The sequence below is a fragment of the Lithobates pipiens genome, unplaced genomic scaffold (assembly GCF_037356315.1).
Source record: "Lithobates pipiens isolate NorthernLeopardFrog02 unplaced genomic scaffold, aLitPip1_a1.2 Scaffold_28, whole genome shotgun sequence".
In the NCBI taxonomy this organism is placed as follows: Eukaryota; Metazoa; Chordata; class Amphibia; order Anura; family Ranidae; genus Lithobates; species Lithobates pipiens.
This window is the reverse complement of record NW_027507789.1, coordinates 57,218,382-57,234,486: the sequence shown is the minus strand read 5'-3', so window position 1 is coordinate 57,234,486 and position 16,105 is coordinate 57,218,382. Positions and strand designations below refer to the sequence as shown.

The 16,105-nt window shown below is 43.9% G+C and overlaps 1 protein-coding gene across 3 annotated transcripts in view; it reads right to left on the bottom strand.

The window, feature by feature from the left end:
• SEPTIN9 (septin 9) overlaps positions 1–16,105 on the bottom strand; it is a 381,698-nt gene that overhangs the window by 269,458 nt on the left and 96,135 nt on the right. Inside the window, exon 1 of one of the 3 annotated variants that reach the window (XM_077459260.1) lies at positions 8,293–8,649. The exons of the other annotated variants lie outside the window; for them this stretch is intronic. Coding sequence (XP_077315386.1) covers positions 8,293–8,314 — 22 coding nt within the window. The 5' untranslated portion in view covers positions 8,315–8,649. Of the gene's footprint in view, positions 1–8,292; positions 8,650–16,105 lie in introns of those variants that run through there. 3 annotated transcript variants of the gene reach the window in all.

Below are 16,105 nucleotides of genomic sequence, written 5' to 3'. Positions count from 1 at the left end.
ATAACGTAAAAAATAGATTACAGCCGGTAACAATTTTTAAAGGTTTTTCTACTGTTGTTACTGGAAGTTTCCTGACTAAAGTGCTTGCTCTATCAGATTGGAATGACAATTTCTATATGAACTGGTTCACCCATGACCTGTGTCTTTTACACTGTATTGTGAATCATTCAGCCAAATCGGTTTTCAGGATACTATCAGTGCTATATCTTAAGTAGCAACTGTAGCTTCCATTGTATAGTACAGCTCATGCTTAATGAACAATATACAAGAATACTGTAAAGCTGATTCAAGACAACTGCCAAAAAGAATGAAACTGTTGTAAACCACATTACATGATTAAAGTTGTATTAAACCCTCAGCATTTATTAGTTTAACACATTGAATATACACTGAGCAAAATTATAAACGCAACACTTTTGTGTTTGCCCCTATTTATCATGAGCTGAACTCAAAGATCTATGACTTTTTCTATCTACACAAAAGGCCTATTTCTCTAAATCTGTGTTAGTGAGCACTTTACCTTTGCCGAGATAATGCATCCACCTCACAGGCGTGGCTTATCAAGATGCTAATTACACAGCATGATTATTGCACAGGTGTGCCTTAGGCTGGCCACAATAAAAGGCCACTCTAAAATGTGCAGTTTTAATGTATTGGGGGGGGGGGGGGGGCTCCAAAAACCAGTCGGTATCTGGTGTGACCACCATTTGCCTCATGCAGTGCAGCACATCTCCTTTGTGTAGAGTTGATTGTGGCCTGTGGAATGTTGATCCTTTCCTCTTCAATGGCTGTGTGAAGTTTCTGGATATTGGCAGGAACTGGAATACGCTGTCGTATACGCCGATCCAGAGCATCCCAAACATGCTCAATGGGTGACAAGTCCGGTGAGTAGGCTGGTCATGCAAGAACAGGGTTTTCAGCTTCCAGAAATTGTTTACAGATCCTTCTTGTTCTTTTAGGGAGCAGCTATTAGTTGTTTGATTCACTGATTATAGGTTAATTTGATATTTTTTTATTATTTTTTGTGGCGCGGAGTTTATTAGTTGCTGTGTATCAGCCACTTTTTTTCACCTTGCAACATGGGGCCATGCATTATCATGCTGCAACATGAGGTGATGGTCGTGGATGAATGGCACAACAATGGGCCTCAAGATCTCGTCATGGTATCTCTGTGCACTCAAAATGCCATCAATAAAATGCACCCGTGTTCATTGTCCATAGCATGCGCCTGCCCATACCATAACCCCACTGCCACCTTGGGCCACTTGATCCACAACGTTGACATCAGCAAACCACTCACCCATACAACGAAATACACGCTGCCTGCCATCTGTCCTGTACAGTGAAAACCAGGATTCATCTGTGAAGAGAATACCTCTCCAAAGTGTCAGATGCCATCGAATATGAGCATTTGCCCACTCAAGACGGTTATGACGATGAACTGCAGTCAGGTTGAGACTCCAATGAGGACAACGGGCATGGAGATGAGCTTCCCTGAGATGGTTTCTGACAAGTTGTGCAGAAATTCTTTGGTTATGCAAACTGATTGTTGCAGCAACTGTCCAGGTGGCAGGTCTCAGACAATCTTGGAGGTGAAGATGCTGGATATGGAGGTCCTGGGCTGGTGTGGTTGCCAGGCCAGTTGGGTGTACTGCCAAATTCTCTGAAACGCCTTTGGAGACAGCTTATGGTAGAGAAATTAACATTTAATTCAAGGGCAACAGCTCTAGTGGAAATTCTTGTAGTCAGCATGCCAATTGCACGCTCCCTCAAAACTTGCAATATCCGTGGCATTGTGCTGTGTGATAAAACTGCACATTTTACAGTGGCCTTTTATTGTGGCCAGCCTAAAGCACACCTGGGCAATAATCATGCTGTCTAATCAGCATCTTGATAAGCCACACCTGTGAGGTGGATGTATTATCTCGGCAAAGGAGAAGTGCTCACTAACACAGATTTGTGAACAATATTTGAGAGAATTAGGCCTTTCGTGTACATAGAAAAAGTCATAGATCGCTAAGTTCACAAAAGTTACTCAGAGTAATTAAAGAAACATTCCACAGTAAACTAATTGTTAGAATTCTTACATCACTTACTGTACAAGGTTACAACGTTCAAAGCTACTGGCTCTAGTTTTCTCAGTACTACTTTCCTGAACTTTACATAAAAAAGTTAAAGGAGAAGTTTGGGGTTTGTAAAAAAAATAGACATACATACTTACCTCTATGCTGTAGCATCGGTGTGATGTTGCAGCTGTCTCATGTATGCTCTAAACCCAAGAACTGAGCAATCACATGATTACTGACTGCCAGTCCCTGCTCACTGCTATGCCCCTGTAGAACTTAATGGGGTGCCAGGCAGGTGAGGGGGTGGGCGAAGCTGGCTTTGGCTCTCAGATGCATGCTGAGATGTGGAGTCAGTTGTCACTCAGGTAGTTGGGTGGATCCAGACAATATTGTTGAGATCCTTCCAGAGCTTGGAGCGGACAATAGCCCACTATCGGCTGATTCTGGGTAACAGGAGAGCAAAATGAGGTGCACTCCTGCAACCCACAGGAGAAATATGGCCAAAAAAGCTTTATCTATATTTCGTCTTTAAACAGTGGACAGTGCAGTTTCCAACCAGTACTAATATCACTGGAAAACACCCAAAACGCAAAATATTGAGAATATTCCCCACTGATCCCAGCGCTCACAGAGGTAAGTCAAAAAATAATACCAAATACAAGCTGCTATCATACAGAAAATCAATCACAGAAATATATAGTACCGTATATACTCGAGTATAAGCCAAGATTTTCAGCCTCTTTTTTGAGGCTGAAAGTGCCCCCCTCGGCTTATACTCGAGTCATCGCTGTCTGCCCGCTCGATCAGCGTGTCGAGCAGACAGACAGCGGCCATTCTATAGTTCAAAAGCCGCGCCTCCGGCTCCGCCTTCGCCTGTGATAGGCGGAACACTGAATTTCCCAGCAGCCTGTGTTCCGCCTATCACGGACATCGTATCATCCTCGTACTACGGACGAGGATGATACGATGTACGTGATAGGCGGAACACAGGCTGCTGGGAAATTCAGTGTTCCGCCTATCACAGGCGAAGGCGGCGGCGCAGCTTTTGAATTTTACAATGGCCGCCGAGGCGCCGACGAAGAGGGCACGGGACGGAGGCAAGGCAAGGCACGGCACGGGACGGGACGGGACGGGACGGGACGGAGGCAAGGCACGGCGGCGAGGCACGGAGGCAAGGAGGCAAGGCACGGGACGGAGGCTCGGGACAAAGGCTCGGGACACAGGTAGGCTGGACACACACACACACACACACACACACACACACACACACACACACACACACACACACACACACACACACACACACACACACACGGATGGATACACACACACACAGGGATGGATGGATGGATGGAGACACACACACACAGGGATGGATGGATGGATGGATGGAGACACACACACACAGGGATGGATGGATGGATGGACACACACACACACAGGGATGGATGGACGGACACACAGGGATGGACGGACACACAGGGATGGACGGACACACAGGGATGGACGGACACACACACAGGGATGGACAGGCATGTCTTACCCTCGGCTTATACACGAGTCAATAAGTTTGCCAGTTTTTTTGGGGGTAAATTGGGGGCCTCGGCTTATATTCGGGTCGGCCTATACTCGAGTATATACGGTATATAGCATTCACTAACCAATTGTCCCATATATACTATATTGACAGCGCTAAAAACAACAAAAAAATAACTTTAAGAGGGTGATAATCCTGTGATTACAAAGCAAACCACAGAAATGTCCTTAAAAAATCCCACGCATATGAGGATGAGATTTCAGGTGTCACATTCACACGTTGGAGAACCAGAAAGGAAAATCCAACCAGTCTGTTAGCTTAGAGAAGGGAGCGGAGAGGAAGAGGGAGACACAAGGGAGTACTTTGCCATCCTAGGCTAAGAGGCTATGTGTTTCTATTGATTCACACTGTGTAGGGAGACACTGCTCTAGTCCCTACATGCAATGGGTGGCTCCATAGGATGCCGCAAGAGAAAGGAGCCACCCTGAAACAGGAAACCTGCATCAGCAGTTATAGCACCAGTTTAAACTGAAACACAGGCAAAAAATTGCATACTCGTTCTTTATTTTCATTTTATTGACTTCAGTCAATATTTTTTAGCATATGCAGTAAATTGAAATATATTACTTGACTGGTGTTTGGATATAGTAGCACCGTTTTCATTTGCTTCAGATTTTCATAAAGCATATCCTGCATGCTGTTGGACTGCCTGTGCCTATTACAAGCCACGGTACACTCATTGCTAGGAAATGAATCATCCACTAGTTATGTCCAAGAGAGTAGGCATTTTATTTAATGACGGAAAGTACTATGCTTTGTATATTACTGTTTCTAGCTACATTGAGTTTGTAATCTCAGACTAGGACTGCCTATGCCAGGTTTGAGCTGACTTCTCTGTCCAGAGGCCACACACACATATATTCAGATATGAAAGTATCTATTAAGTGCTTGGACATGGGTTAGCATAATATTGGGTGGTATGGCTGAATTTAAATATTAAAATGGATAAGAATATAAGGTACCTTATTCAATATCTGACAGATTGATTTTTTAAGGTTATTCTCTATTTGCCCATATAGTGTATTTTTACAATAATTATAAATAACCGAATGTGTATGCATTGCCAGAGCTTCTCTAAGCACTCCATTGTTTTCCAGCTTCTTAAAATTGGCACAGTCATTATTGGTGTGGGAGTATCAGGGCCGAGAGTTTCATCACATGAAGTTTCAGCATCTAAAAATGTAACAGGACTAAACTTTCTTCCCTCTTACGAGTTCTGAACCATATACAATGTCATGTATGTTGTACTGAACACTAAACTAGCTAGCCTGCGTAGGTAATCGGATCCCTCTAATCCTTATTACCAACCCCTTTGCTAGCCATACACCTCCATCAGAAATTAACTGATTCCCCCATCCACGTTAAACAGCATGGATGACGGACTCACCCCTTCCAGCTACTGTATCCAGCAGCCGGCAGGAATTGCAGCTGCTGAATACCTGAACAGTGCCTGCATCTGATTGCATCCAGCCACTGTTCAGCTGATACAATTTTTCCACATAATTCCTTCAACAAACATTAAGCGAAAGGTCAACTTTTGTTGAGACAGGTGGTGTATAGCCAGTTTTAACTTCAAAATAAACTTACACTAACACACGAATCTCATCCTTCACCCCAATTTAAGCCCATAGTCTAAAGCAATATCACCATATTCCAAAAATCAAGCCCTAAACCTTAATTAACCTTTAACTTCAAAACGAATTCAACTCTTAATCTCAACCCAAGCCTTAAAGCTAACACTTAACCCGAGCCTAGCTCTTAAAACCAACCCCAAACTTGAATCTATCCCCTAAACTTGATATTTAAACTTAATTTTACCCCTTAATACCTAATCCCAAACATCAGCCTCCTATATCCAATTTTCTGTGGGTTAGGTAAAATAAGGATTCCAATCTGGCATAACATCTCCTACAATCTGGAAGCTCCCAAGTGCACCAAGCACCCTGCCTTCAATGCAATGTTTCAAAGTTTGTAAACAGAGTGCCAAGGTATTGGGACAGTCCAGATATAGCAGAAAACCAGCAACTGGAGCAGACCTTATGCCTGTGGTGGTCAACTTTCTTGATATGGTGAGCCTCAAGTGCGGTCCTCAACATCACCAAAGGGCCACACCTAAATTTCAAAGGATAGTCAGTGTCAGAGATAGCAGACACAGAACAGGTTATAATCAAAGACCATGGGATCGTTACAGGAGATGGTCAGAGACTGCGGACCTAATACAGGAGAGCTCAGAGGCTGTGCACAGGATACAAGAGTTGGTAAGAGACTGAGGACATGGTACAAGAGATGGTCGGGGACTGCAGACATGATACGAGAGATGCTCAGAGATTGCAGATATGAAACCGAGACTGTTGACATGCTTCAGAAGACTGTCATTGACAGGAGACATACTACATGCTACTGCTCTAAATGAGGGCTATAACTGCTATAGCAGGGCTATTAGGAAACACAGATTAGAGTCTGCAGGGGCCCGGAAGTCCACATAAAATGTGGCAAAGGGCCGCATGTGGCCCTGGACTGCAGATTGGGCACCAGGGCCTTATATTGTAATAATAATTATAATTTAAGGAGAAGTCCAGCCTGGGCTCATTTGGCTGGGCTTCTCCTAAGGATCACAGGAGTTTGATGGCTCAGCTCTCAATGCAGAGACGCCAGGGGACAGATGCAGCATCGGACCAATGTTGCATCCACCTAGGTAAGTATGATTATGGGAAAAAACACAGACTTCTCTTTTAAGGTTTCCAAAAAATCTGTCCAGACCTTCTTTTCTAGTGCAGCATCATCAAGCACTATCTAATAATAGCAGAGACTCTTGGTCAATGTAAGAAAGCCTTTATAAAAGCCTAGGCATTAGGCAGGCTTCGCCAGAGTAGACAGTTGGTTTTCATTATTAATTCTTTAGATGCAAGCACTAGGGAAGGTGACTCAATGAGCTAACTGTCTATGATGTTCACATACAGGGAAACCTACAAGGCTAACAGTAGCTGGCTAGATTCTTACAATTGAAAGCACACGTTTGAGTAGCAGGGCTAGGGAGCTTTTCTTCGGCACTTAATAAGAGGAAATCCCTCCAGTGATACCTTCTAAAAATGCATGAATTGGATTTGTGACCTAGCCGAAATTGTACGTGGTAAGCCCCCTCCCTTTGCCTATGAGTAATGTGCTGACAGCAATTCCTTGGTGACCACATCCTCTCAGTCATTGCCTGACCTGCACATGCTGATTTCTGATATTCTGATCTTTGTTGTATTTTAAACTCTTAGGCAAACAGCAGTCGTAAATTAACTGATTCCTCTACACACAAGAATTAAAAGAAATATGCAGCTCAATTCTCAGGTCCCATTTTTGAACTGTTGGTACATTATCTTCTAAGATCCAGACAATCATTTAATTTTCCTGAAATCTTTCCCGATACTTTCTTATTTTTTTTCCCACAGTATATCCTTCTAAAGTGTTCAAAATGAATGTTGGCAAGAGAAGAAAACCATCAAAAACGCAAAATGCCCAGACGATGACACAGAGATGATGTAGACTGTGACAAGGTCTGCTCTGCTACAGCATGGTTTCCAGTTTTATCTGCTCACGTGGCAGCAAAATCTGGACCTCCCTTTAAAAAAAGACCCTTTAACCACTGGAAAGTTACTTGTGACAGTGTTATACTGTGGAATAGAGATCAGCAAGTAAATAGAAGCACGTTTGGCTAGAGAAAAGAAAATCCTTGTTGGTATGGTTTGGAGTAGGTTACACTGGTCAGCAGTCAAACAGAAGCAGCATTGTAGGTCCTTCAGCGTGCAGTCCTACTCAGCACGCCTATATTCTGTAGCATGTTCGAGCGTAATGCCAAGTCGTAGCTGGCAGAGCAAGCAAATTTGTTTTTCTAAAAGGCTGGTCACTAAAAAAACACTATTTCATCTAGAGTCAAAAATCCCCCTGCTTTATATTCTAAGAGCCACGAGGAAGTTAGGAGGTTCCACGAGAAGAGGAAGAAACTGGAGGACTGAACTTTTAGGGGGGAGGGCTTCTCAATACAATAGATTACCAGATGATGAGGGATTTCTGTAGGTGGGCAAGGCACAAGCGAAACAAAAAGATTTTTGATATGACAGTAGTCCACCTGCATGCCACATGTATATCCTTTGTTACTTCATCAATTCAGTTCCAAACTCTCTTACCAGAAAAGCTTGCAGTCTAATGATGTACCAATGTGAATGGCAAGAACACATAGGGGTTGATTTACTGAAACTGGAGAGTGCAGCTGTGCATGGTAGCCAATCAGCTTCTAACTTCAGCTTGTTCAATTAAGATTTGACAAGAAAACCTGGAAGCTGATTGGTTTCTATACACAGATATTGCACTCTCCAGTTTTAGTAAATGAACCCCATAGAGATATGACTTTGACAACTACTTTAAATTTAAAGGGCATGACAGTCCCATAGAAAAGTATTAGAATCCCATTGCATGCCAGTATACACTGATACAAAAGAAGTTAACATGTACAACAGTGATTTACTCTACTTGTCTCCCTGTGTAACCCTCTTCATGCCACACGGTTCTGTCTTATAAGGGGAATTAGGGTTTAAAGGAAAAATAACAAATCAACAAAATGAAATTCTGAATAATATTTCTTACCTGAAATGCGCTCCTTGTCCATCACTCCCCCAGCATCAGTTTATCTGCAGTCCAGCCTCTCTGCCCCTGTTTGGGAGGTGGTAACCCTCTCTGTCCTCCTCCTTCCACTCCCTCGCTCCTCTTTTCTTTTTTTTTTCTTCTCTTGTAGTTCCTTGTCTCACGTTTTCATTTTTTCGTTACCTCCTTCCACTTTTCTCATTCACCCTCTAATGTACTCTCCGCTCTGATCTCACTTAAACGTTGCCTTATCTCCTCCTTCTTCAACGGTCTTCTATCCAGCTTTCCTTTGTCTGTATCTTTACAATTTTCTCTTTCCAAGTCTGGTCTCTCACTCTTTTTCTATTCCGTCAGGCTGTCACTGCCCTCTTTCTAAGTACTTCTCTATTTCCTTCCCTCCTCCTTCCTTTTTAATCTTTTAGCCATTCATTTCCTCTCTTCTCTCTTCTTTCAGCTTGGCTTTTTTTTAACTCTATAAAATGGTTTATTCCAAAAGACTTATAGACTTCTCTTTCTTGATGCCGAGTTTCCTATTTTGAGCGCTGTCATTTCTTATAAATGCACGTTGCCTTTAACCCAAAGCCTGCTCTCTCAGCTCTGCTGTTGATTTTGAAGTTAACAATCTCTTCTTTCTTGCACATCCAGGGCACTGCGCTTCTCTGGCGGCCCTAATGCGCGAACATAGCTGTCGTCATTGTCCTCACCCTCAGCTGCCTCAGATGTAATAAGCATGTGCTTGTCAGATGCTTGGTGGCATCCTCCTTCTCAAGCAAAAAGCATTTCATTTATCACAGTTTAGTTGGTTGTCTTAAATCGTTATTTTTAACTTTTTTGCAAGCTTTAAACATCTTCTATTATGCAGTGCAAAGCCCAAGAGGTTATGGGAATGAGATAATGGTTGAAGAAAGAGGTAATAGGTGTCACTTCCAGTTTTGTTTCAACTAAAAATAGAATTGTTTGGTCCTAAATTTACCAGCTATACCGCCAGATCTGCAGATTTTGTAAGTTTGCCCACTTACAAAAAAACGAAGGGTCAATAATTGTTATCTTAAGTGTATTTTAAATGATAGAAACAGAATATTAACCAAAAATCCAGCAAAAACACGACACAAATGGTATAAATTGAGTTGCAGTTCAGTGAGTAAAAAAAGTATTTCATCCCCAAGTAAATCATGATTTAGTACTTGGCGGAAAAACCCTTGTTGGCAAGCACAGAGGTAAGACATTTCTTGTAGTTGGTTACCAGGTTTGCACAACATCTCAGGAGGGATTTTGGTCCATTCATCTTTACAGATCTTCTATAAATCCTTAAGGTTTCTTGGCTGTCCCTTGGCAACTCGAACTTTCACCTCCCTCCATAAATGTTCTATAGGATTAAGGTCCGGAGCAGGGATCCTCAAACTACGGCCCTCCAGCTGTTGCGGAACTACACATCCCATGAGGCATTGTAAAAATCTAACATTCACAGACATGGGAATTGGCGGCACAGTGGTATAGTGGGTAGCACTCTCACCTAGCAGTAAGAAGGGTCACTGGTTCAAATCCCAACCACGACACTACTGCCTGGAGTTTGCATGTTCTCCCTGTGCCTGCGTGGGTTTCCTCTGGGTACTCTGGTTTCCTCCCACAATCCAAAGACATGCAGGTAGGTTAATTGACTTCTGTCCAAAATTGGCCCTAGTATATGAATGGGGACCTTGGATTGTGGGCTCCTTGAAGGTAGGGACCAATGTGAGTGTGCAATGTACAGGGACAATTGTAGACACTCACTCAGGTTGGACTGGTGTCTTTATTCAACCTTACTAACTATGACTAGGAGGACCATAGTTTGAAGATCCCTGGTCTGGAGACTGGCATGACCTTAATGTGCTTCTTCTTGAGCTACTCCTTTGTTGCCTTGGCGGTATGTTTTGGGTCCTTGTCATGCTGGGGAGGGAAGAAGGTTCTCTTCCAAGATTTTACAATACATGGTCCCGTCCATTGTCCCCTCAATGTGGCAAAATTGACCTGTACCTTTAGCAGAGAAACAGTCCCAAACCATCATGTTTCCACCTCCGTGCTTAACTGTACAATCTTGTCCCTAACGTCCTTTGACAGCTCTTTGGTCTTATCCATGATGGTGAGGTTTGAATGAAAGAAAGAGATTCTGTGGACAGGTGTCTTTTATATACATAACGAGTTGTTGTTAGGAGCACCTTCTTAAATTGACAGGACTAATCTGTGTACCACATGAGCACATATTGCAGCCAGTCTGCGGGAGCCAGAATTATTGTTGGTTGGTAGGGGATCTAATACTTATTTTACTCACTGAACTGCAACTGAATTTATACGATTTGTAATATGTGTTTTTTCTGGATTTTAGGTTGATATTCTATCTCTATCATTTAACCACTTCAATACCAGCCACTTTCGCCCCTTCCCGCCTAGAACAATTTTCAGCTTTCAGCGCTGTCGCACTTTGAATGACAATTGTGCAGTTGTGCTACACTGTACCCAAACTACATTTTTATAATTTTGTTTCCACAAATAGAGCTTTCTTTTGGTGATATTTGATAACCTCTGTGGTTTTTATCTTTTGCTAAACAAACGAAAAAAGGGCGATTTTTTTCTTTGTTTCGGTTATAAAATGTTGTTTTCTCCTTCACCGACGGGCACTGATGATTTGGCACTGATAAGGTGGGACTGATGGACACTGATATGTAAAATTGATGGGCACTGATAGGCGGCACTGATATGCAGCACTGATGGACAATGATAGGCGGCACTGATAGGTGTCACTGATGGGCACTGACAGGCTGCTGTGATGGGCACTGACTAGCAGCTGTGATGGGCACTGACAGGCGGCTGTGATGGGCACTGACAGGCAGCGGGCATTACTGTATGGCACTACCAGGTGGCAATGATGGCCAGCACTGATGATGAGGTACTGCCAGGTTTTACTGCTGGGCACTGATTGGCACTGTGATGGGCAGTGACTGGCACTGTGGTGGGCACTAATTGGCACTGTGATGGGCACTGTCATCCATTTTTTATGGGACACTGACTGGCAGCTCAAGGGCACTTTTTAGCAGCTGTGGTCGCACATCTGATGGGGCTGTGATTATCAGCACAGATCCCCCCTCTGACAGGGAGAGCCACCGATCGGCTCTCCCTGTCAGCGCAAACTGAGGAACTGGCACTTCCTGGTTCATGCGATGATAAGTTGTGATTGGTCACAGCTGTGATTGATCACAGCTGGTCACAGCTGATCATGTGGTAAGAAGCCTCTGTCATGCACAGCATGCGGGCGCCCGCGGGCATGTTGACGTTCTGGATGTTATATGATGCCCAGTCAGGATTACTGAACCACTTCCTGGCCGTCAATCTGCTGAAGGCCGGGCGGGAAGTGGTTAAAATGCACCTATAACAACATCTATAGACCATTCGTTTATTTGTAAGTGGGCAAACTTACAAAATCTGCAGGGGATCAAATAATTATTTTCACCACTGTACATCTGAGTGTACACATATTTTAATTCTAATGATAATGTATATCTTGCCACCCTGCCTTAAAGTAGTTGTAAATTCTTTCATATACCCAGTGACCTCAGGTGATACACAGAGATGAAACAAATCCTCCAACATAAGTACCTGTTTATCTGCACCTTTCTCTTCTCTACTTCCATTCAAAGTGCTACATTTATAAAGCCTGTCTGAGAGTTCAGAAAAAACAGTGCGGAGATTTGAAATTACACTCTGAAGAGCTCAGTGAGGAGAGTTCTGAGAGCTGATTGGAGAGAAGAGACACACTCCCTTCAAACAGCTCACAGGAACAGATCTGAGGCTATCAATTTGCTGAAGGTCCCTCCCCGGTCACCTGTTTTCTCTTGGTGTCAGGAAAACTTGTCAGAATTGATTCATACTGATAGCAGAGAAACAGGGCAGCAGACAGAAGTTACACTAAGCATGTAATGAAATGAAGCGTAGCCAGATGAAATCTTGACATTTAGTGCGCTTAACCACTAGCCAGCGAGCCACCATCATTCTACTGCAGCAGGTCAGCTCTCCTGTGAAAATCACCATAGCTGTACGTCAGCCCTTTACACAGCTATAGCAGGCGCACATGCGGTGGGGGACCTGATGCGCGTGACTGGCGAGTGTGATGTCCGCCGGCCATGCCCGATCGCGGGCACGAGAGCAAAAACGGTAATGTATGTGTGTGTAAGCACACACACATCCCCATTCTGTCAGGAGAGGAGACACAGATCGTCTGTTCCTACTAGTTAGGAACAGCGATCTGGCTCCTCCTCTAGTCAGTCACACCCCCTCACAACATACACGAGGGAACACAATTAACTCCTTGATCACCCCCTATTGTTAACCCCTTCCCTGCCAGGGACATTTATACAGTAATCAGTGCATTTTTATAGCACTGATCGCTGTATAAATGTCAATGGTCCCAAAAATGTGTCAAAAGTGTTCGATCTGTCCACTGCAATGTCACAGTCCTGCTAAAAATCGCAGATCGCCGCTACTACTAGTAAAGAAATAAATAAATATAGCGCCTATTTTGTAGACACTATAACTTTTGTGCAAACCAATCAATATATGCTTATTGGCCTAAACTGAGGAAGAAATATTTTTTTTTATATTTTTTTGGGGGATATTTATTACAGCAAAAAGTAAAAAATATTGTTTTTTTTTTTAATTGTCCGTCTTTATTTGTTTATAGCGCAAAAAATAAAAACTGCAGAGGTGATCAATCAAATACTACCAAAAGAAAGCTCTATTTGTGGGAAAAAAAGGACATCAATTTTGTTTGGGTACAGCGTCGCATGCGTAATTGTCAGTTAAAATGACGCAGTGCCGTCATTAAGGGTGCAAATCCTTCCGGGGCTGAAGTGGTTAAAGCGGTTGTAACCCTCCCCCCCCCCCAAAAAAAAAGATTCTGCTCCTTTGAAGCATACTGCTTGCACAGTGTTTTCTGTCCATTTCTAAGCATTAAAATACCTGGTTGATCCTGCCTGTTCCTGTGTCCCCTTATGTGAACTGACCACGGTAATCATGGCTGCATGCTATCGTGGTCAGTTTATGTGTATCCATCATCCCGCTGTATTCAGAGTCTCTCCCCTCTCCCCCTCCCTCACTTCCTGTCAGTTCCTAGTCTGTGAGCCATCTCCTCCCCACACCTCCCCTCCCCTCCTGTCGCTATTCCATGTGGTCTTAAAGTTTGTGATGAAAATTACTGGCAGCCAAACACCCCTACAACATTGCTGTATAGAGAAACGGAGCTGCCGTTCAGCCCCACCCCCTCTATCATCTAATTGGCTAATTGACTGCTGCAGGAGCCAATGGCACCATTGCTGTGTCTCAGTTAACCAGGACAGAGTCCCAGATGGTCTAGGAATTTGTGGACATCGCTGGACAGAGAGGGGGCTCAGAAAAGTATTAGGGGGTGCTGCTACACACAGAAGGCTTTTTATCTTAATGCATAGAATGCATTAAGATAAAAAACCCTCTGCCTTTACAACTCCTTTAACTGAGAAGCAACAGAACTGAACTATGAATATTTGTGTGCTTCTCTTTCCAGGGAGTAGAAAATGTATTGCCAGTGGTGCATGCTGGGAAGGATATCAATATTTGGGTTAACCTTGAAAAGAGGGTATTTCCTCCCAGTCTTAGTGAGCCTCAGGATAAGTGCTGCCAATGCTGCTAGCCTCCTGGGACTTCTGCCTAGGAAGGGCTACACGTATCTGGAGCTCTCCTGCCTGGGATGGAGGAAGCTATATTCAAACTAGAGTGCCAGGGGAAAGAATCTCTGCCAGAGGAGGTGTCCAGGATAGTTTTGAGCAGCTGGAGACTGGCAGAGGACTGGTATCTAGCTTGGAGAATGTCCTCTAGAGGACAGACCCTAGAGAGTCCTCTACTCACCCGCAAAGGTACTGCTAAATTACCAAAATGACAATCTTGGGTAAAGCTGGGAGTAGACTGGAGTCTGTGCAGACCTGTGCTCTGGGTATCTAATGACCTTAACCCTCTCAAATGCTGCAAATACATACAATTTCACAGAAATTAAGCAAAATCAGCAGCATGGACCACACGGAGGATCGGGCAGTTGACTGTCCCTCAGCATCCTCACCACTAAAGCAGACCTATGGACCCTGCTCAGGTCTTGATGACATCAGGAACCTAGCCTTCTAGAGTGCGAGGACTGGTATAGCTGTGAGGAAAAGCAGAGGATTGGGTATTTTTTTTTTCTTTTATTATTCCTCAGACATAATTGAGCAACTAACTCTTGCAGTGGGGGCACAGGCAGCCCCACTTCAAGGAGCTGGGCTTTATCATGTTACAGTGTATCTGCTATTTAAGTGACTGGGTTACATTACTTTAAAGTAGAAGATGCAACAGAAAACTTTGTTGATCATCTTATTCATCTGAGGATATTGCTCTTTGTCCTGTGTCGATTGGTGCTGTGGATGCTGCGATATTACGGCGGGCAGAAGTAGACGATTACCAAATTAGATGTGAAGTCACAGATGAATGGAAAAGATGTTGCACAGAATAACTCAGAGATGATCTGGTAGGTCTCTATTCTTTCTACTTATACAAGGTTTCCTTATGACAGATCTAATGCACTAATACACAGAGGAGAGGGGTGGTGGCTGGTGCTGTGCTGTGGCTACCCCATAGGAACATCCATAAATTGGGATTCAGCCTAGGGAGGTGCTGCAGCCAGCACAAGCAAAAAAAATATGTGTTTTTATTTCCCTACCACAGCACATATCTGAATGGGCTATAGTGCTATATGCACTTGGTACCCCAGAGGATTCAACAAGGTTTTAGCATGTTCTTGTGATACTTCTAGGCTAACCCAAACCTGTCACAGTTACAAGAAATTAACACTAAACATGTAATGAAATGTTGCATCACCAGACAAATGCATAATTTTTTATAGGTGATCCTATTGGTTGACAGGAAGATTTACAAAGCGGGGTGATCTCCTCTTATGCAACTCACGGCTTTGCTGCTTGTGGAGGTTTAACCTCACTTAGGCCCCTTTCACACTGGGGCGGTTTTGAGGCGCTACAGCGCTAAAAATAGCGCCTGTGTAGCGCCTGAAAAAAACCGGCACCTTTCACTCCAGTGTGAAAGCCGGGGGGCTTTCACACTGGAGCGGTGCACTAGCAGGACGGTGAAAAAAGTCCTGCTAGCCGCATCTTTGGAGCGGTGAAAGAAGCGGTGTATTCACTTCTCCTAAACCGCTCTTACCCATTGAAATCAATGGGACAGCAGCAATTTGCGGGCGGTTTTAACCCTTTTTCAGCCGCTAGCAGGGGTTAAAACCACCCTGCTAGCGGCCACAGACCGCCGCTAAAACGACGGTAAAGCACCGCCCCAGTGTGAGGGGCCTTACTGTAAGGTGAGAGCATTGTCACCAGGACAAGACACGCCTGTGGCTTTATCCCCTCCATCGCTGCAGTCCAGGGAGCGTTCCAAGCCTCCTCTCCAGTTCTCCACCACCATAGTATCTTCCTGCCGGCTGGGAGAGTCCACAGAGCGGCTGAAACAGCGTACATTCTACTGACAAGTGCGATGGATGCTTTGCGGGGCATTTACCCACAGATGTACCCTTCTTTGTTTACCTTGGTGTAAGTTACTATGTGATTTTATTCATATATACTTTACAGTCTAACCCAGAGGCGCCTGCATTTGTTTTTTCTTACCAGGACAGGAAGTGAGAGGAAATCTCTCTACTGGAGCACTGGAACTGGACAGCAGCAAAACCCTGACATAGTTTCTAACCTATCCCCACTCTATTCAAAGCTAAAGCAAACAA